This window comes from Amblyraja radiata, chromosome 1, assembly GCF_010909765.2.
Source record: "Amblyraja radiata isolate CabotCenter1 chromosome 1, sAmbRad1.1.pri, whole genome shotgun sequence".
NCBI classification, from domain to species: Eukaryota; Metazoa; Chordata; class Chondrichthyes; order Rajiformes; family Rajidae; genus Amblyraja; species Amblyraja radiata.
In genome coordinates, this window is record NC_045956.1 from 128,141,600 (window position 1) to 128,162,870 (window position 21,271).

At 39.9% G+C, this 21,271-nt stretch overlaps 1 protein-coding gene across 3 annotated transcripts in view; it reads left to right on the top strand.

Moving 5' to 3' along the window:
* The window catches only part of arl15 (ADP ribosylation factor like GTPase 15), a 279,912-nt gene extending 262,094 nt beyond the window's left edge, over nt 1-17,818 (top strand). For 2 of the 3 annotated variants that reach the window (XM_033030801.1, XM_033030791.1), the window contains exon 5: nt 15,992-17,818. In XM_033030801.1, the coding sequence (XP_032886692.1) occupies nt 15,992-16,150 (159 nt within the window). In that variant the 3' untranslated portion in view covers nt 16,151-17,818. The remainder of the gene's footprint in view (nt 1-15,991) is intronic. The other variant, XM_033030808.1, reaches the window with a different exon arrangement.
* The last annotated feature ends 3,453 nt before the right edge of the window (nt 17,819-21,271 follow it).

Here is a 21,271-nt window from a genome sequence, read left to right on the forward strand (position 1 = left end):
ACTGCTTGAATTGTAAGCCATCTAACTTTTGACATTGCTGAAGGCCTTAGGAATATTTTTCCAAGCTTTACTCTCAGTCACAGTCATTGTATAATCTGAGCAGATATGTAGAACCAAAGCAAACAAAAATAAAATGCAAACTCGAGAATAGCTTGTGGAGCTATTGTGGAGCTTCATCCCGGAGTTTTCCCTTAATATCACACGGCTTTTAAAAAAATCTGTTGTACTTTATTGCAGTTACATTTAGTCAATTTGTTTTACAAACTACCAACAAAGTTGCTAGATTTTATGTTGTTTGTCAAAAGGATCAGCATACAGCACTTACCTTTACTGCACAAAGTAAATCTGCACGGTCAGTTGGCAATTTTGTACGTAAAATGTTTACCGTTGCACTGAAGCATTTCAGTAGCAAATCCATTGAACTTTATAAAATCCACATTAAATATAATTAATTATCTGAGCGATTTGCTTCGCAATTCATGTAAATGGCCAATCCTGCATAAAAAATTTTTCACTGTAAAAATATAGCACTTTATATGGAAAGAACAGGAATACTTTGTGTATACCGGAAAAGTTTGCTGAGTATTTCAGTTTTATGTATTCAGAGCACTTTGTTTCAGAGCACCAAGCATGTCCCATTGATCTTCACATGCTGATGCATTTTAGAAACCGAACATTTAAGATAAAAGACTGAAACAGACAGATGGACTAACTAAGAAGTTGGTAGATATGGATAAATCAGCTGATTCGCATGCGGACACCGATCCCCATTGCATGCTTCTTTTTATACCCTGCCAACATGAAAAAGACCCATTTATTTTTCCCATTAGCTAGCCAGTCATCTACACATGCCAATTCACACCACAAGGTTTTATCTTCCATAATACCCTTTGATGCAGCACTTAAAATGCCTCCTGGAAATCTTAGCCTATCTTCTGGGTTCCCTTTATTTGTACCGCACAGTATTTCTACAAAAAAGTCATGAATTGGTCAAAGGTGATTTCCCAGTTACAAAATCGTATTGACTTTGCCTGATTACCTTGATTTTTTTCTAAGTGCTTTGCTCTTTGCCTTATGCTCGAACTTGAATTTGTTTATGATTTGTGATTATTACATCTTGGCGCACCTTGATAAAAATACATCTATTATTCATGAACAGTTAACTCATTCCATTCTCTCAACGATTTAATAAATGCAACAACTTCTGAGTAAATTCTTGTAATTGAAGGAAAACTGCATAATTTAAAAATTTGAAGGCAAATTGCTGATAGATGTTTGCATTTGTTGTTAGTGTGAAGCTTTAAATTTGTCAATATTCAGCAATGCTAGAAGCATGACAGTTAAAAAGCAAATTCTGAAAGGCCAGTGATGAATAAGGCAAGAACTGGAAATGCAAATTGTAAGGATGGAAAATATAAAGTTTTGAAGTTTTGGGATAGTTATTCTCCCACCTTCAAAATAGGGAATGAAATGTGCCCGGAGTCCATTGATCTTTTAAATAATAGTAATTTATTTGCCATTGTAAGAACCAAAGGTATATGGAACATTTTATACTGCAGCCTCAGGGCACCTCAAGACATCCGTAACACATTTGAGACTGTAAAGTGAAACCCAGGTTTCATGTTGAAAGTAGTGATCACTAGGATCATTGCAGTTTTGTTTCCCTGAAGGTGTCCAGCATGATGCTACTCTATTAACAATGAGACCTTAATGGTATTTAAGAAGGAACTGCAGATGCTGGAAAATTAAGGTAGACCTTAATGGTAAGTGAAATCGGAACTAAATAGCAGATCAAAGTGAAAAATAAAGTTGTCGCCAAATTACTTGGCAAGATATTTCAGAGGAGTTTCTGCTTTGCCTCAACCCAGATGGTTAAGTATAACTTGAAAATGATCACGTGAGCAGGTTCTGTCAAACATTCAAGGACATCATTAGTATTACTACAGTTGATGCAAAGAAAAATTTAAAAAGTTCCCAGATGGTCAGTTGGACTGCCCAGGAACTTCATGTTTAAACTATTTTTAGAGGGAGTTGACAAGCTTTTGCTCAGTTGGAAAGTTTTAACCAGTTGTACCTGCCTGAAGGCTTAGCTCTATAAGATAATAGGTGGCAGAGTTATATCAGGAGTTTGATTTAGGTTTATTATTGTCACATGTACTGAGTACAGTGACAAGCTATGTTATGCATGCTATCCAAATAAATCAGATATACCATGCATAGATCCAAATAGATAGAATAGAAGTCCAATAGATAGAACAAAGTGGAAGATACAGAGTGGAGAATATAGTTCTCAGGATTGTAACTCATCAGTTCCATAGAAAAAGTCCAAGGTCCTCTACGTTGTGGAGATGAATTGGACAGCACTCAAGTTTATGGAAGGATAGTTCAGAAGCTTGAGAACAGAGGGAGGAAGTCTGGTAGTGTACGCTTTCAAGCTTTTGTACCTTCTGCTGAACGGAAGCAGAGAGAAGGAATGACCAGGCTGGGACAAATCTTTAATAACATTGATTGCTTTTCCGAGGCAGTGTGCAGTGCAGATGGAGTCAATGGTGGCGTGTCTGGCCTGTGAGATTCTGTGGGTTCAGTCTCTGGTCTTTGAGTTAATGCAAAGGCTGCTGCATTTTATCCAGGTACCCAAGTATCAAAGGAATACTTGGCCTCTTTGCCCTATTTTTGTATCTCATTTAAGAGTACATTTGTCTGTCAAGTGAGAACAAGATAAGTCTCGTTGATGATGTTCCTCAGAGATGAATCTTCTTCTGGAAGGTGATGTCTTACTCGGGACCAAGCAAAAACCAAGTCGGAAAGAGTTGTGGTGGATGCTTAAAAGTCAAAGCAGTGGGTTGATCAGTTGTTTACAGAATTGCTAAATGTCAGTAATTATATCTCACAATTAACTTGGTTGTGTTTGTATAAACGGCAGATTGGAAATGTTTATACTATTGTGTTTCCATGAATAATATTTGTGTCAAGCCAGGATTGTTTTCTTATCTAAAAGTTGTAAAGTCATTTGAGGATGATGGTGTTGTGAATAAAGAAAAATGAAATATTTTCAACTCAGTATTGAAACTCCCCTGACTCTCCGTCTGAAGAAAGTTCTTGACCCGAAATGTCACCAATTCCTTTTCTCCAGCTGCCTGACCCGCTGAATTACTCCATCATTTTGTGTATATCTTAAGTGTTCTATTACAGGTTATTGTTTCAGAAATTGTATTGAATCGGTTATAACATTAGTAGGAATCACGATCACCCCATCAATGAGAGAACCCTCGAACATTCCAGCGTTACACAATGGGTCGCCTTAAAAGAGCTGTGCCTGTCAGTGGGTCATAGTCATACAGCGAGGAAACAAGCCCTTCTGCCCAACTTGCCCACGCTGACAAACATGCCCCATCTACACTAGTCCCACCTGCCTGCTTTTAGCCAATATCCTTCTAAACCTACCCTATCGCATTTAACACAATCATCCCCTCCAAACTGGTTACCAAACTCGCAGAACTGGGTCTCTGCGCATCCCTCTGCAACTGGATCCTCGACTTCCTCGTCCACAGACCACAGTCTGTTCGTATTGGTGGAAATGTGTCAGCCTCAATAACAATCAGCACGGGAGCACCTCAAGGCTGCGTGCTCAGCCCCCTGCTGTACTCACTCTATACCCATGACTGCGTAGCGAACCACAGTGCGAACTCCATCATCAAGTTCGCTGATGACACCACTATTGTGGGGCGTATCACTGATGGGGATGAGTCAGAGTACAGAAGAGAGATCGAGCAACTGTCCCTATGGTGCCAGCGCAATAACCTGGCCCTGAACACCAGCAAAACCAAGGAACTGATTGTGGACTTTGGAAGGAGTAGGAGGGGGACCCACAGCCCCATTTATATCAACGGGTCGATGGTTGAAAGGGTCAAGAACTTCAAATTCCTGGGGGTGCACATCTCTGAAGATCTTTCCTGGTCCGAGAACACGAACGCAATTATCAAAAAAGCTCATCAGCGCCTCTACTTCCTGAGAAGATTACGGAGAGTCGGATTGTCAAGGAAGACTCTCTCTAACTTCTACAGGTGCACAGTCGAGAGCATACTGACCGGTTGCATCGTGGCTTGGTTCGGAAATTTGAGCGCCCTGGAGAGGAAAAGATTACAAAAAGTAGTAAACACTGCCCAGTCCATCATCGGCTCTGACCTTCCTTCCATCGAGGGGATTTATCGCAGTCGCTGCCTCAAAAAGGCTGGCAGTATCATCAAAGACCCACACCATCCTGGCCACACACTGATCTCCCTGCTACCTTCAGGTAGAAGGTACAGGAGCCTGAAGACTGCAACAACCAGGTTCAGGAATAGCTACTTCCCCTCAGCCATCAGGTTATTAAACCTGGCTCGGACAAAACTCTGATTATTAGCAACCACTTTCTGTTATTTGCACTACCAGTTTATTTATTCATGTGTGTATATATTTATATCATGGTATATGGACACATTTATCTGTTTTGTAGTAAATGCCTGCTATTTTCTGTGTGCTTAAGCAAAGCAAGAATTTCATTGTCCTATACAGGGACACATGACAATAAACTCACTTGAACTCACTTGAACTTGAACTTGAACTATCGACGTACCTGTCTAAATGTTTCTTAAACTTTGCAATAGTCCCTGCCGCAACTACCTCCTCCAGTGGCTTGTTCCATACACCCAACAATCTTTGTGTAAAAAAAAGTTACCTTTTGGGCTCCCCTCACCTTAAACCTATGTCCTCTGGTTCTCGATTCCTCTACTCTGTGCAAAAGACTCAGTGCGTTTACCCAATAAAGGAAATTCAATTCAATTCAATTCAATCTATTCCTTTCATGATTTTGTACACCTCTATAAGATCTCCCCTCATCCTCATGCGCTCCAAGGAATAAAGCCCTCCCAATAACTCAGTGGATGTATTATAAAAGTTGATCACTTTAACTCTGCCACGTTCATGTACAGAATAGGCAGCATTATTGTTATGTCTAGTTAATAGGCAATTCAAAGTGAATTTTGAAACCATTGAGCAACATTGGTTTGTTTGGTAACTGTTTGCAAACGCAGTGAAGGCTAATAACCATTGGGTCTTTTTAGTTGTGTCGTCCTGGTCAATTTGAGCGAGGTAAATGGTTACTTGTTGGCCAAATTGCACATTCCCTTGCCACAGCCTCCAGGCATTAAGGTATTTTGTGTGCTCAATGCAACTTTGTGTGGTAAAGATAACCAAAGAAAGATGTGTAATGCATGTTTAAGCTTGTTCAGAATAGGTCCCTAACTCAACATTTTTTCAATAAATAGATTATTTGCTATGTATAATTACGTGTAGCATATTTTATGATGTGATTTGAATTTGGAACGTAGCTAGCCTCAAATGTTTTATTGGATCTTACAAGCTACCTTTTACATGGACCTCCAAGCAGACCATTTGAAGTAGCAATTATTTCATCTGTCCTGCAGATGTACATCAAGTTTACTATGGATAAAAGATTTGGACCTCTTGAATATAGAGTAGGATTACATATGGTGAACTTTTGTAATAACGGACCATAGTGGGGGGCAATGGTGTGCATTATTGTCAATTGTCTGCTATAACTGAGTGAGGGATTATCGCTGCACAAGTCATAGAAACAAACTACTGCAGATGCTGGTTAATACACAAAATGATATACAGTACCCTCCATAATGTTTGGGACAAAGACCCATCATTTATTTATTTGCCTCTGTACTCCACAATTTGAGATTTGTATAGACAAAAATCACATGTGGTTAAAGTGCACATTGTCAGATTTTATTAAAGGTCATTTTTATACATTTTGGTTTCGCCATGAGGAAATTATAGCTGTGTTTATACATAGTCCCCCCCATTTCAGGGCACCATAGTGTTTGGGACAGATGGCTTCACAGGTGTTTGTAATTGCTCAGGTGTGTTTAATCGCCTACTTAATGCAGGTATAAGAGAGCTCTCCGTACCTAGTCTTTCCTCCAGTCTTTCCATCAACTTTGGAAACTTTTATTGCTGTTTATCAACATGAGGACCAAAGTTGTGCCAATGAAAGCCAAATAAGCCATTATGAGACTGAGAAACAAGAATAAAACTGTTAGAGACACTAGCCAAACCTTAGGCTTACACAAATCAACTGTTTGGAACATAATTATGAAGAAAGAGAGCACTGGTGAGCTTACAAATCGCATAGGGACTGGCAGACCAAGGAAAATCTCCACAGCTGATGACAGAAGAATTCTCTCTATAACTAGACAAAGTGGGACCCGTTGGTTCCCAGCATCACACGGGAGGGCTGGTCCCCCAACACAATATTCCACCTCTCCACCAATTCTAATATTGGTGGCCAGTGGGGGGTGGGCTTTTTGGAGCGCTAGTATGTGTGTTGTGGGCTGATGGGACTGGTTTCCAGAGGGCTAGTATGAACATTGTCGGCCGAATGGACTCTTGGGCTGGTAGCTCAGTCACTCAAGCCTGTTGTGCTGGCAGCTCACTTACTCACGGCGGGTGGGCTGGCAGTTGACTCACGGCTATTCCTTGAAATTCCATTTCCAGCAGGGTGCAAGGCCACCAAATTCAAGTGCAGATTCATATCATTTCAAGCAGGGTGCAAGGCCACTAAAGACAGCGAGTCGTGACCTCTCCCTCCTCCATCTTCAGAGACTGAGCCACGTCCACACTTCTGGGTTTTATAGTCCCTCCCCCCCCCCCCACCAGAAGGGGCCTGGCCGTAATGGCATGATTGACAGGAGAGAGAATCTCAACATTTTTTAAACACTAATAACTCTTTTATTTTTCATCGATGGGGAAAAATCCTCGACACCAGATGAGCTGAGGGGGACTCTGAGTAAGATGGCTAAAAATCACAGCCGTAAGTGGTAGCGTCTTTTCTAAAATCAATATAAATCGCAAACAGGAAGTGGTCAAGATTAGACTTTTAATTATATAGAAGGCAAGGCGACTTTAATTAGGCACGGCAACTTTAATTAGGCAAGGCAACTTTAATTAGGCAAGGCAACTTTAATTAGGCAAGGCAACTTTAATTAGGCAAGGCAACTTTAATTAGGCAACACAGCTTTAGCATTTCCAAACCAAAGGCAACACAGCTTTAGCATTTCCAAACTATATTTTCAAACCACATTAAGGGCACTGACAGGTTAGTAAAACCACTCACAGTTTAGTAGACATGGGTTCAGTGTTATTCACAGCTCACACTGAGAGACGTGACCCTCTCGCTTCCCCATCTTGCAGAGACTGACTGAGGCACTCAACACTTCCGGGTTTTATAGTCCCTCCGGAAGGGGCGTGGCCTTCAGGAGAGAGAATCTCAACATTTTTTAAACACTAATAACTTTTATTTTTCATCGATGGGAAAATTCCTCTTGTCCTGTGCAGCGGAGGGGGACTGAGTAAGATGGCCAAAAAGCACAGCCGTAAGTGGCAGCGTTGTTTCTAAAATCAATATACAGAACAACAGGAAGTGGTCAAGATCAGACTTTTAGTAATATAGATAAAGAAAAATCCCCAAGCACCTGTCCGACAGATCAGAAACACGCTTCAGGAGTCAGGTGTGGATTTGTCAATGACCACTGTCCGTAGAAGGCTTCATGAACAAAAATAAGTAAGTAAGTAAGTAAGTTTATTGGCCAAGTATTCACATACAAGGAATTTGCCTTGGTGCTCCGCCCACAAGTAACAACATGGCATACAGTGACAGTTACGAATGACTCAGAAAACACTACACATTAATAATAATAAAACATTAATGATAAAACACCATTGATCAAGCATGTGAACCAACAAATACCAGAACAAAGGGAGGCTACAAATTTTTGACTGTTGAGTAGAGCAACTACTCGTGGATAAAAACTGTATGTCTGGCTGTGGCAGCTTTGACAGTCCGGAGTCGCCTTCCAGAGGGAAGTGATTCAAAGAGTTTGTGGCCAGGGTGAGAGGGGTCAGAGATGATCTTGCCCGCTTGCTTCCTGGCCCTTGCAGTGTACAGTTCATCAGTGGAGGGAAGGTTGCAGCCAACAACCTTCTCCGCTGATCGGACGATTTGCTGCAGCCTCCAGCTGTCGTGCTTGGTGGCTGAGCCAAACCAGACCATGATGGAGAAGGTGAGTACAGGCTGCAATCGTTGCCATCGGTACCTCAACAAAGTACTGAGTGAAGGGTCTGAATACTTATGTAGATGTGATATTTCAGTTATTTCTTTTTAATTACTTTGCAAAAAAAATGTAAACACCTGTATCTGCTTTTTTATTATGCGGTATTGTGTAGATTGATGATACAAAAATGAATTTTATCAATTTTAGAATAAGGTTATAACGTAATGTGGAAAAAGTAAAGGGGTCTGAATAGTTTCTGAATGCACTGTAAATAAATGATGGGTCTTTGTCCCAAACATTATGGAGGGCACTGTATACACAAATGGATATAACGTGCTGGGCTGATCGTGGGAGTTTGTTTTTAAGAATGGAGGACTAATGGTATGCCTCAGGGATCTGTGCTGGGCCCATTGCTATTTGATTCATATCAGCAATTTGGATGAGTATGTGCACAGCATAATTAGAAAGCTTGCAGGTGACTCTTAAGTGGGTGGTACCATAGAAAGTGAAGATGGTCAAAAGTTACAACAGTACCTTGATCAGCTGGGCAAGTGGCCTGAGGAATGGTTAATTGAATTTAATGCAAATAAGTGCAAGAGGTTGCACTTTGGGAAGTCAAACCAGGGCAGGACCTTTGCAATGAATGACAGGGCCCTGTGGAGTGTTATAGGGCAGAGGGATCTAGGAGTGTAGGCATATAGTTCCCTAAAAGTGGCATCACATGAAGATAGGGCGGTCAAGAAGGCTTTCAAAACATTGGCATTCGTCAGTCAGAGGATTGAGTATAGAAGTTGGGATGTTATGTTAGAGTTGTACATGATGTTGGTGAGACCGCATTTGGAGTATAATGTTCAGTTTTGGTCACCTTGCTATAGGAAGGATGTCATAATGCTGGAAAGAAGTGCAAAAAAGATTAATGGAAATGTCGGCAGGACATGAGAACCTGAGCTATAAGGAGAGGTTTGGCAGGCTAGGATCCTTGGAGCGCAGGAGGCTGAGTGGTGATCCTATAGGGGGTCTAATGTGGGGGAATTCATTGAACACTTGGCAAAGTATTCATCTGCACCCAGTGCCAAAGAAACCCAAGATGACTGGGAATTCCTCTTCTATTGCCGACCTTACCTGCCTACGCAACAGTTGAGAAGCAACCCTGTCACATCTTTCTTCTCTGCCATCAAGGTGGTCATTTTGGGCTGCACCTTGTCTGTCACCTCTTCTGTGACTTTATGATCTTTATTGCATACAGGATTATCTGTCAGAACAAGGTGCCAGCCCAAAAAGGAAACTTGGAGATATGAACAGGTGGTCCCAGACGACTTGTGTTAAGATCATCCAATGGTTTGCAGGTTGTTGTTTTTTTCAATGTTTTGCACTGCACATGCTCTAAATGAAAAAAATAACTTGTCTTCGCATTGGAATGTAGCATTCAGTGATCTAATTATTTCTCACCCACTTTATAAATGCATTAATGTAATAAAACCACAAATTAGTTGCCGGTGATTTTTCTCATGGGAGGTAATCACCTAAATTTCAAGCATTTTTACTGAATTGGACAGCAATGAGTTGATATTTATTTTAGGGGGTTCTCTCATGAGGAGAATAGACCAACAATTAATTGCAAAATTGCTCTCCAAAATATGGTCCAACATAAAATGTTTAATTTAGTTTAGTTTATTGTCACGTGTAGCGAGGTGCAGTGAAAAGCTTTTCTTGCATGCTAATCAGTCAGCTGAAAGACAATACATGATTACAATCAATCCATTTACAATGTATAGATACATGATAAAGGAATAACGTTTAGTTATTCTAGGTAAAGCCAGCAAAGTCCAATCAAGTATACAAGGGTCATCAAAGAGGTAGATATTGCACAGCTCTCTGGTTGTGGTAGGATGATTCAGTTACCTGTTAACAGCTGGAAAGAAACTATCCCCGAATCTGGTGGTGTGCATTTTCAGACCTTATACCTTTTGCCTGATGGGAGAAGGGAGAAGAGGGAGTGGCCAGGGTACCACCCATCCTTGATTATGCGGCTGGCCCTGCCAAGGTGGTGTGAGGTATAAATGGAGTTAATAGAGGGAGGTTGGTTTGTGTGATGGTCTGAGCTGCATCCACAATTCTTTGCAATTTCATGCAGTCTTGGATGGAGTTGTTCCCAAACCTAGCTGGGATGCATCCTGATAAAATGATTTCCATGGTGCATCTGTAGAAGTTTATGAGAGTTGTAGGGGACATGCCAAACTTTCTAAGTTTTCTAAGGAAGTAGAGGCATTGGTGTGCTTTCTTGGTCGTTGCTTCAAAAGAGTGGTCCAGGAGAAGTTGTTCGTGATATTGACTCCCGGGAATTTGAAGTTTTCAACTATCTCTACTTCAGCACTGTCAATGCAATCTAGGGTATGTGAACCGCTTCGCTTCCTGAAGTCGATCACTATCTCCTTTGTCCTGCTGACATTGAGAGAAAGGTTGTTGTCTCAATACCAGTTCTCACTCCTTCCTGTACTCCGTCTCATCATTATTTGATACCCGGCCCACAATGGTGGTGTCGTCTGCGAATTTGAAAGTTGAATTAGATTTGTACATGGCTGCACAGTCGCGGGTATACAAAGAAGGGGGCTGCGAACGCATTCTTGTGGAGCCCCCGTGTTGATTATCGTGGAGGATGATTTGTTCCCTATCCTCACTGATTGGGGGGGTATGTTGGTTGGGAAGTTGAGGATCCAGTTGCAGAGATGAGTGCTGACACCTAGTCCCACTAATTTGGTGATGCTTGGGTGGTATCATGGTATTAAAGGCAGAGTTGTAGTCTATGAATAGGAGTCTGACAAAGGTATTTCTCTTATCCATGTGTTCTAGGGATGGGTGTAATGGGCTAGGGTGATGGCACAAAGTAATATGGGAAAAATCAATCACTTCTGCTACATCTGGTAATTCTTTGGTAAAATCCTTTATTCATGTTATTTGCCTAATATAATAGGGTTGTACTCCCTGTTCTATCACCTGAATGTTAAGAGAACATGTTGCAGTTATCAATGCTAACAAAAAAATCACATTTCAATGGTAAACCTCCAATGGAAATGGTCTGAACAAATAAAAATGAGGTTGAATATGTTTTAAGTGATGACTGGAAGTATATGTAGGCCGTATTACACTCTTGGGTTTGGATTACTGTGTAAACTGCTTGACGTCATCCAAATCCCTCAAGTATGTTACAGATTTGTAACCCACAGCCAGCTGTTTATTTTCCATGTATACTTCCCAGATGGTGAACTGACCTTTCTGATTTTTCAATTAGAAACAAAATATGCAGATAACACAAAACACGTGTTGCACTAGTTGGTTGCCACAATCATAACATTAATTTCTGTTTGTCAGTTGAGATGCTTTGCTGTTTATCATCTCTAATATACAAATGCCATATTATTATGGTTGAAGCACACCACTTGCATAGAACAACTGGATTAGATAATTGTGTTATCTTTAGGGCAGGGTAGTATAAAAGGAGATACGTCTGTTCAAAATTAGGAATGGATTGAATGTAAATAAAGAAAAATTTAACAGTAACAGAACGGTTAGGAATCGGAAGATACAAACTTAGTACCACCAGGGGCGCCGCACGATTGGCAGCCCCGCCAACATTCTGTCTGTTTTTTCATCTTTTTTTGTTATTTTCAGTGCGTTTAAAAAGTTTGTGTAAATGTTCTCCGGTTTGTTTTATGTGGGGGGAGGGGGGAGGGGGCAGCGGAAACTTTTTTTTCAGTCTCTTACCTTGCCGGAGATGCGATTGTTTTCTGGATCATATCTCCGGTCGCTCTGCGGCCTAACATCGTGGAGCTGGAGGCCTCCTCAAACTGACTTTGAGCCCCACCGCAGGGCGTGGACTTAACATCGGAGCCGATCCCTTGCTTGGGATCACTCCAACCGCGGCCTGCGGGCTTTACATCAAGGGCTCACAGTCTTGGAGAGGAAGAGTCGGGAGCTCCAACGACGCAGAAGGTTTCGACCAGCCCCGACCCGGGGGTTCGATCGCCTGATGTGGGGGAGCTGACATCTCCCCGATACGGGAGCTGATCGCCTGGACGCGGAAAGTCCGAACGCTGTCGGCCACGGGTGTCCAAATCATCCGATCAACGGAAGGTTCGAGGCCCCCGACCGCGGGAGAACAAAGAAGCGAAGAGATTGAACTTTTTTTCCGCCTTCCATCACAGTGAGGAATGTGGAGGAGTCACTGTAGTGGACGTTTATGGTAAAATGTATTTTGTGTGTTCCGTTGCTTTTTATTTGTATGACTGACTTGGCAAATGAAATTCCTCGTATGTTACAAAATATACTTGGCTAATAAAGTAGTATTGTATTGTGTGATTGACAAAAGAACCAGCGCCATATGACAAAACAATTTCACACAGAATGGTCCTGATTTGGGTGGACTGTCTGCAAACAAAGTGTGGACTCTTCTGGTAATAATGTTCAAAGAAAAAATGAAAAGACACTTGAAAGGGAAAATTTTAATAATGCAATGAGGAATGTACAAGGAAACGGGGCACTTGGATGGATGTAAGAATGGCCGGCACAGGTAAAATAAGTTGAGAGGCCTCTTCCTGTCATTCTCTGATTTAAGATTAGAATTCACGTAGAACCTGATTATTGTGATACAGGGTACTAGCAAAAAAATATACACATTTACATTTCAATATTTCAAAATGAGCAATATTTCTACTAAGAAAGGAAATATAGGCACTCTACATGTGCCTCTATATTTTATAAATAGCTTTATAAATAGCTTTATAAAATATTCTTAAAATGAATACTTTGTATTTATATGTATCAATTGGAGAATGATTAGTGTGGCTGTCCAGTAACAACCAGTAGTTAGTTACCTTGGAAAAGGCATCATGCTCACCACGTCCAGATTGTAAAAAAAGATCAGATTTTGTTGAAGAATATTATTAAAATTGGAAACTTGAGAGGTCTTATTTTATATTTATTTTATATTTATTGTGTGCAACTACCTTCCTCATTTATTTATTTGCCTCTGTACTCCACAATTTGAGATTTGTAATAGAAAACATCACATGTGGTTAAAGGGCACATTGTCAGATTTTATTAAAGGCTATTTTTATACATTTTGGTTTCACCATGTAGAAATTACAGCAGTGTTTATATATAGTCCCCCCATTTCAGGGCACCATAATGTTTGGGACACAGCAATGTCATGTAAATGAAACCAGTCATGTTTAGTATTTTGTTCCATATCCTTTGCCTGCAATGACTGCTTGAAGTCTGCGATTCATGGACATCACCAGTTGCTGGGTGTCTTCTCTGATGATGCTCTGCCAGGCCTGAATTGCAGCCATCTTTAGCTTATGCTTGTTTTGGGGGTTAGTCCCCTTCAGTTTTCTCTTCGGCATATAAAGGCATGCTCAATTGTGTTCAGATCGGGTGATTGACTTGGCAACTCAAGAATTGAGTTGCCAAATCAAAGAATTTTTTAGCTTTGAAAAACTCCTTTGTTGCTTTAGCAGTATGTTTGGGATCATTGTCTTGCTGTAGAATAAACCACCGGCCAATGAGTTTTGAGGCATTTGGTTGAACTTGAGCAGATAGAATGTATCTATACACTTCAGAATTCATTATGCTACTTCCATCAGCAATTGTATCATCAATGAAGATAAGTGAGCCAGTACCTTCAGCAGCCATGCATGCCCAGGCCATAACACTCCCACCATCGTGTTTCACAGATGAGGTGGTATGTTTTGGTTCTTGGGCAGTTCCTTCTCACCTCACCATACTTTGCTCTTGGCATTACTCTGATATGTTAAACTTCATCTCATCTGTCCACAAGACCTTTTTCCAGAGCTGTGGTTGCTCTTTTAAGTACTTCTTGGCAAACTGTAACCTGGCCATCCTATTTTTGTGGCTAACCAGTGGTTTGCATCTTGCAGTGTAACCTCTATATTTCTGTTCATGAAGTCTTCTGCGGACAGTGGCCATTGACAAATCCACCACCTGACTCCTGAAGAGTGTGTCTGATCTGTCGGACAGGTGTTTTGGGGATTTTTCTCTATTATTCAGAGAATTCTTCTGTCACCAGCTGCGGAGGTCTTCCTTGGCCTGCCAGTCCCTTTGCGATTAGTAAGCTCACCAGTGCTCCCTTTCAATAGACAATAGGTGCAGGAGTAGGCCATTCGGCCCTTCGAGCCAGCATCGCCATTCAATGTGTTTATGGCTGATCATCCCCAATCAGTACCCCATTCCTGCCTTCTCCCCAAATCCCCTGACTCCGCTACCTTTAAGAGCCCTATCTAGCTCTCTCTTGAAAGTATCCAGAGAACCGGCCTCTAAGGCAGAAAATTCCACAGACTCACAACTCTGTGTGAAAAAGTGTTTCCTTGTCTCAATTCTAAATGGCTTAACCCTGATTCTTAAACTGTGGCCCCTGGTTCTGGACTTCCCCAACATCGGGAACTTACTTCTTAATGATGTTCCAAACAGTTGATTTTCGTAAGCCTGAGGTTCGGCTGATGTCTCTAACAGCTTTATTCTTGTTTCTCAGTCTTATAATGGCTTCTTTGACTTTCATTGGCACAACTTTGGTCCTCATGTTGATAAACAGCAATAAAAGTTTCCAAGGGTGATGGAGAGACAGGAGGAAAGACTAGGTGCTGAGAGCTTTTATACCTGCATTAAGGAGGCAATTAAACACACCTGAACAATTACAAATGCCTGTGAAGCCATGTGTCCCAAACATTATGCTGCCCTGAAATGGGGAGACTATGTGTAAACGCTGCTGTAATTTCTACATGGTGAAACCAAAATGTATAAAAATACCCTTTAATAAAATGTGTCTGTACACTTTAACATGTGATTTTTTTCTATTACAAATCTCAAATTGTAGAGTACAGAGGCAAATAAATAAATGATGGGTCTTTGTCCCAAACATTATGGAGGGCACTGTATGTGATGCCTTAACTGGAACCATGTTGGATGGGGAAAGGGAAACTGTTATCTATTCCTGAGATGGTTGATGGGAGGTATTCTTAGAATATGGGAAGAAGTCAAATTACCTTCAAGGTCTGGTGAAATATGTTTGTGATAAATTATGAAAATGTTTATGTTTTATTAATGGACCAAGTTGAAACAAAGACAAATGTATGAAAAAGTATAATAAATTTAAACCAGCCAAATTAGCATAGTCTCCTAAGAAAAACGTCAATAATCCATGTTAACTGTTTAACCTAACATTTCTAATGCTTCAAACATTTCAGATGCACATCCTTTCTTAAATTCGCTTTACAACATCAAATTTCATCAAATACCTTTCTTAATTAGATGTGTGCCCCATTAATGATCACATATGGATGTTTTAATCTGAACTAAAGTCTGGTGGACTTTACAAATCAGTTGCAAATGAGTTTTGCCTATTAATCAACAAGGTTGTGTTCTGTTATGAGGACTAACTTTGCAAAGTGTTTAGAGCACCGAAATCACAGCTAGATACTATAGACCTTGATGTTTCTAATTTTATCACATAAACGAGAAGGATATGAGAATAATAACAATTGTATGTCGGAGTTAGATGGCCAGTTGTAACATTGAATCTTTTCAATTAGTTGTACTGAATATTTCTCTGGTATAGCACTTTGTACATTAAATAATAACTAATGTAGAATAGTGAAAGAATTGACCAAGATTTACCCTGGAATCTGCAGTGTAATCCAAACCTGTGCATACGTATCATTTTGACCCTCTTCCGCCATCCCAAGAGTGGCTAAGAAGAGGTTTAATCTCATCTATCATTGTCTCATTGTAAAATTTCAAATTTCAGCATAACTTCTAGATTGTTATCCAAATTTCATAAAATGCATTTTTTTTTTCAGATTAAGAAATACTTTGAACTAGAACCACTTGCGAGAGGTCATCGATGGATCCTTCAGCCTTGCTCTGTCGAAAACATGGATGCTGTGAAAGAAGGTTTCAATCAGTTTATTAACTTGCTTGAAGAGATTGATCACGAGAACACTCCAGGAAGATTATGAAGTAGGCAGCCGTTTGAAAAATTGTAATGAAACCTTTCTTACACACTGTACTGTAAACTTTAATAATGGAATAACTTTATTGTATGTTCATTTTCAATGTTTTATATGATCCACTTCATGCATATCATATTATGAAATCAATTTTTAAACAAAACAAAAATATCCTGAATCACTGAAATATGAAATTAATTTAACATGGAATCTCCAAAAGTACAGGACATTTTACTTTATCCTATTTTCTACAACTTCAATTTTAATGTAATTGCATGATCTTTTGGTATGTGATCATTTGTAGTACAGTAGTGATTGGAATTTCGAAAATGGTCAGTGATGACAGTTCTGAAGAACTAAATTCTTTTAGGATTGATCTTCATTGAAGGGTGAAGATCATATCTTGCATCTAATTATTTCTGTATATCGTTAGCATACACACAAGATGAAGTGGCTGAACTGTAAGAATTGTGAATGTGCATTTGTAATTATTTTGGAAAGAATGGAATGTCTTGGTGTTTTAGAATACGTCATCTTTATTGATTACTACTTTATTGATTAACTACTATCAGGTTTTTGAAATGGTGTCAGACAGGTTCAGAATATCTGTGTAAAAGGGAGAAATAATTGTAATTTGTAGAAACATTTTTTTAACATTGCTGTGTACATTCTGCACTGCTTTTTAAAAAAAACAGATTTTGATAACAGCACTGTTTGACAAATCCATTGGCAGATTATCATGCAATTGTTTCAATTGAATTAACAAATTTGGTCTTGCATCCTTTGTCTTTGTTTACTCGGGATCAAAAATATTTGTTCTGTGACATTAGTAATATAAAATTCAATATGTTAGGTAAAGTAAAATTGTTGTCTTAATTTCAAAATTACTTAATGTATTATAATATTCCCAGAATTCAGTTTTGAAAGATTTAATTATATTGAAGAGACTGTGGTAGATGTTGCTTGAGCCATCTGTCAGATGACCCTTTTTGTGTGTGTGTGTGTGTGTGTTTAATGTATGTGTGCACCAGCCTTGCACTTCTTCTCAAACCTGAGACTGTCTGCAACTCATCAGTAAGTTGAATGAAAACACAATCAATCAATACTCACCAGCAGCTGTTCCTGACAAGCCTCTGTCTGACGCCTAATGCCTTCCAACTGTCGGCATCATTCCCTCCCTGTCTACTACCTCCATCCTCTGTCCAACCATTCCCATTCACATTCTCTTTTTGCTTGCAGTTTAAGAATTTCAGATGGTGTTCTTAGATTTTCTGCTGGAATTTGTATTTTCATATTTCTTGTCCAGTGTTTATTTGTCACGTGTATCTTGCTGAGCATATTGTAAAGCTGGTCATTAATCTGTGGTATGTATGTTCATATTTTGTAATAGGCTTTCTGTAATTCATTATATTTATAGAAACGTTGGTGTTTTTTTATACACCAGTATACACTGCAGCTGTTTTTATAATGAGTGAAATCATACATATTACTAAAACTTTTTACCTTTACTATTAACAATATGTATTGCTAGTTCAACTAGCACATAATGTATCTTTGTACCAAAAATACAGCAACTGTATTTAGCCAGTAACTAAACAGTATAGCCAAACAAATGGGAGGTTATTCTCTTAATATCCGCTGTTCATCAATAACAATAAAGGTTACTGCTGAATAGAATTGGCTGGTTTTAATTAATCTCCAACAAATGGACTCTGTGTTTAACTGGCCAAATCGGTAGTGAATGTGCGAGGTGAATCATTATTACTTTCATTACAATTTTTCTTTATACGTGAGATGACAGTTATGTTGGTGGGAAAGGAGCTGCTTGATATTGAAATAATGTGATTCTTTATCGTCCATTGTCTATAGATTTTTTATTTAACCTATAACTGTTGGAGCCCCGATAAATTGTCAACATTGATTATTTGCAGTGTGCAAAATATATAATGGACAAAACACATCATAAAGAGAGACCAGCTTGCTGCTTGTTTCAATGTGCTATTTACAGCATTGCTTACATCCTTGCCTTGAATTTTGTCACACTGATTTCCCAGGTTGTGGTTAAAGAACCATATGTTGAAAACAAAACATTCAAAATTTATCCAATCTTGCATTCGTTCACATCAGACCAGCTACTTAGTGCAAATTGACAGTGGCATGTAAACAACTAGACTGGCTTCCATCTTGGTTATTCAGAGATCCAAGAGGTCTGAAACAGTTGCATACAGCATGATCTCAGTGTTTGTGATTTCAGTTGTATCAGTTTAAAAGGGAACGAGGCAAAGGGAGCAAGGAAAATAAGGAAACTGCCAAATTACATAAACATCATGATCAATGGCTTTAGACCACTAGATGGGCTGGGCATGGAAACTATCCTGAAAGGACACAATGTCCTGAAATAACTCAGCAGGTCAGGCAGCAACTCTGGAGAATATGGATAGGTGACTTTTTGGGTTGGGACTCTTCTTCCGACTTTGTTTCCTTTTGTATATTAACCAGCAGTTCTTTGTCTCTACATGGCAACTATCCTATCTTCTTCTTCTTATCAAGTCCACACACAAGATTAGAAGTTGTTCAGCCAGAACTGAACACACTTCTCGGCATTTGCATACAATGGTGTCTGTCTTGGTGCTTCTTGTGCGTGGTGGTGGAAAGATTGGTGGAAACAGGGCTGCAGTGAACACTCTTTCCTTGACTCCACTATCCTATCAGTTAGAATGTAACTTCTGTGTAGGAAGAATCTGCAAATGCTGGTTTAAATCGAAGATAGACACAAAATGCTGGAGTAACTCAGTGGGACAGGCAGCATCTCTGGAGAGAAGGAACGAATGACGTTTCGGGTCCAGACCCTTCTTCAGACTGAGGAATCTGAGGATCAATCTGAGGAAGGATCTTGATCCGAAATGTCACCCATTCCTTCTCTCCAGAGATGCTGCCTGTCCCGCTGAGTTACTCCAGCATTTTTTGTCTATCTTAGAATGTAACATGTTTGTTTTTGCCGAAAGAAAGTTTGGGGTAATACATTACTGAAGGAAACATAGAAAAATATGTGCAGAACTAGGCCATTTGGCCCTTCGAGCCAGCAGCACCATTCAATATGATCATGGCTGAACATCTCAAATCAGTACCCCATTCCTGCTTTTTCCCCGTATCCCTTGATTCCTTTAGCCCTAAGAGCTAAATCTAACTCTCTGAAAACATCCAGTGAATTGGCCTCCACTGCCTTCTGTGGCAGATAATTCCACAGATTCACAACTGTCTGGGTGAAAACATGTTTCCTCATCTCAGTCCTAAATGGCCTACTCCTTATTCTTAAACTGTGACCCCTGGTTCTGGACTCCCCCAACATCGGGAACATTTTTCCTGCATGTAGCCTGTCCAATTCTTCAAGAATTTCATATGTTTCTATAAGATTCCCTCTCATCCTCTCATTCAATTCCAGTGAATACAAGGCCAGTCGACCCATTCTTTCATCATATGTCAGTCCCGCCATCCCAGGAATTAACCTGGTGAACCTACGCTGCACTCCCTCAATAGCAATAATGTCCTTCCTCAAATTAGGAGACCAAAATTGCACACAATACTCCAGGTGCGGTCTCACCAGGGCCCTGTACAACTGCAGTAGGACCTGCTTGCTCCTAAACTCAAACCCTCTCGCAATGAAGCCCAACATGCCATTAACTTTCTTCACTGCCTGCTGTACCTGCACGCTTACTTTCAGTGACTGATGTACAAGCACACGCAGGTCTCGCTACACCTTCTCTTTTCCTTATCTGCCTTCCTGTTCTTGCCACCAAATAACTATATATTGTAAGACATTTGTAGACATAAATACAGCCACTAAAGGCTGTAATTTCAAATGAAAACAAGAAAGGTACAAATCATCAATCAGCCCATGAAAAAATTGGTAGTGGTAATGGAATTGGTAACAGAAAGGAATGAATTGGCAACGGTTTCTGGCCTTACCCTATTTTTGAAACAAATTGCAATAACAAAATATGAAACTTTTTTTAGGTGTTAATTGGAATTGCATTTTTGACATTTTGTGTTTCATCAGAGAGCATATAATTTAAGAACAATGGTGAAATGTATTTAAAAGTAATGAGAATATTAGATGATTCTTGTGGTTAAAGTGCACATGTATGTTATTTGGAAATTAAACTGTTCTGTTGTGCTTATTGTTAGCATCTGACCAGATGTTTGAAGATCAAAAAATTGCAGATGCTGAATTTCAGAAATAACATTAGAAAATGTTCAAAAACTATCAGCGGGTCTGCTACAGCTGTAGAGAGCAAAGCAGTTAGCGTTTCATGTCTTGGCCCATCTTCAGAGCTGGTAAAGAGATAAACAAATGTGTTCAAGTAGCGGAGAAAGTGGGGGATGAGATGGTGGAGGAAGGCAATTTCTCTGTTAGGGTGAGACCAATAACCTAATGTAGCAGTTCCAATTGTGTTCTCTGGAACATCTGAGCTTGAGGAGATACCTGATAGAAATATATATAAATTCACAAGTGTCGTGGATAGGTTAGACAGAACTTTTTTTAAATACCAAAGAGCATAGTTTTTATGTCAGAGGGGAAAAGCTTGAATAAGATGTACAGAGAGGGTGCTGGGTGCCTGGAATGTGCAGGGAATGAAGAGATATGTATCATAGGTAGATAAAAATGCTGGAGAAACTCAGCGGGTGAGGCAGCATCAATGGAGCGAAGCAATAGGTGACGTTTCGGGTTGAGACCCTTCAGACTGATGGTCATATGCAGTTCCAAGAGATTAGTTTAACTTGGCATCATATGTGGCATGAACATTGTGGCTGAAACTCCTGTTCTGTGTTATGAACAGAATAAACTATTATGTTTAGTGTGGTGCTAATATTGTATATTCTGTGTAATTTTGTATTCTCTGGTATACTCCAACATATTCAGCAGGCCAGACTAATAGAAAGAAAATAACCATCGAAAGTGTGATGTTCTCATTTGAATGAGTTATCCAAAGTTGGAGAGCTCGACATTGAGTCATGCAGGATGCAATGTTCTCAGGCTGAAAATGAAACCTTGCTCCTCAGGCTTGTGGTGTCTTGTCTTGTTGTTGTAGTGTAGAAGGCCACAGACACAGGTCAGGGTGGGAGTGAGGT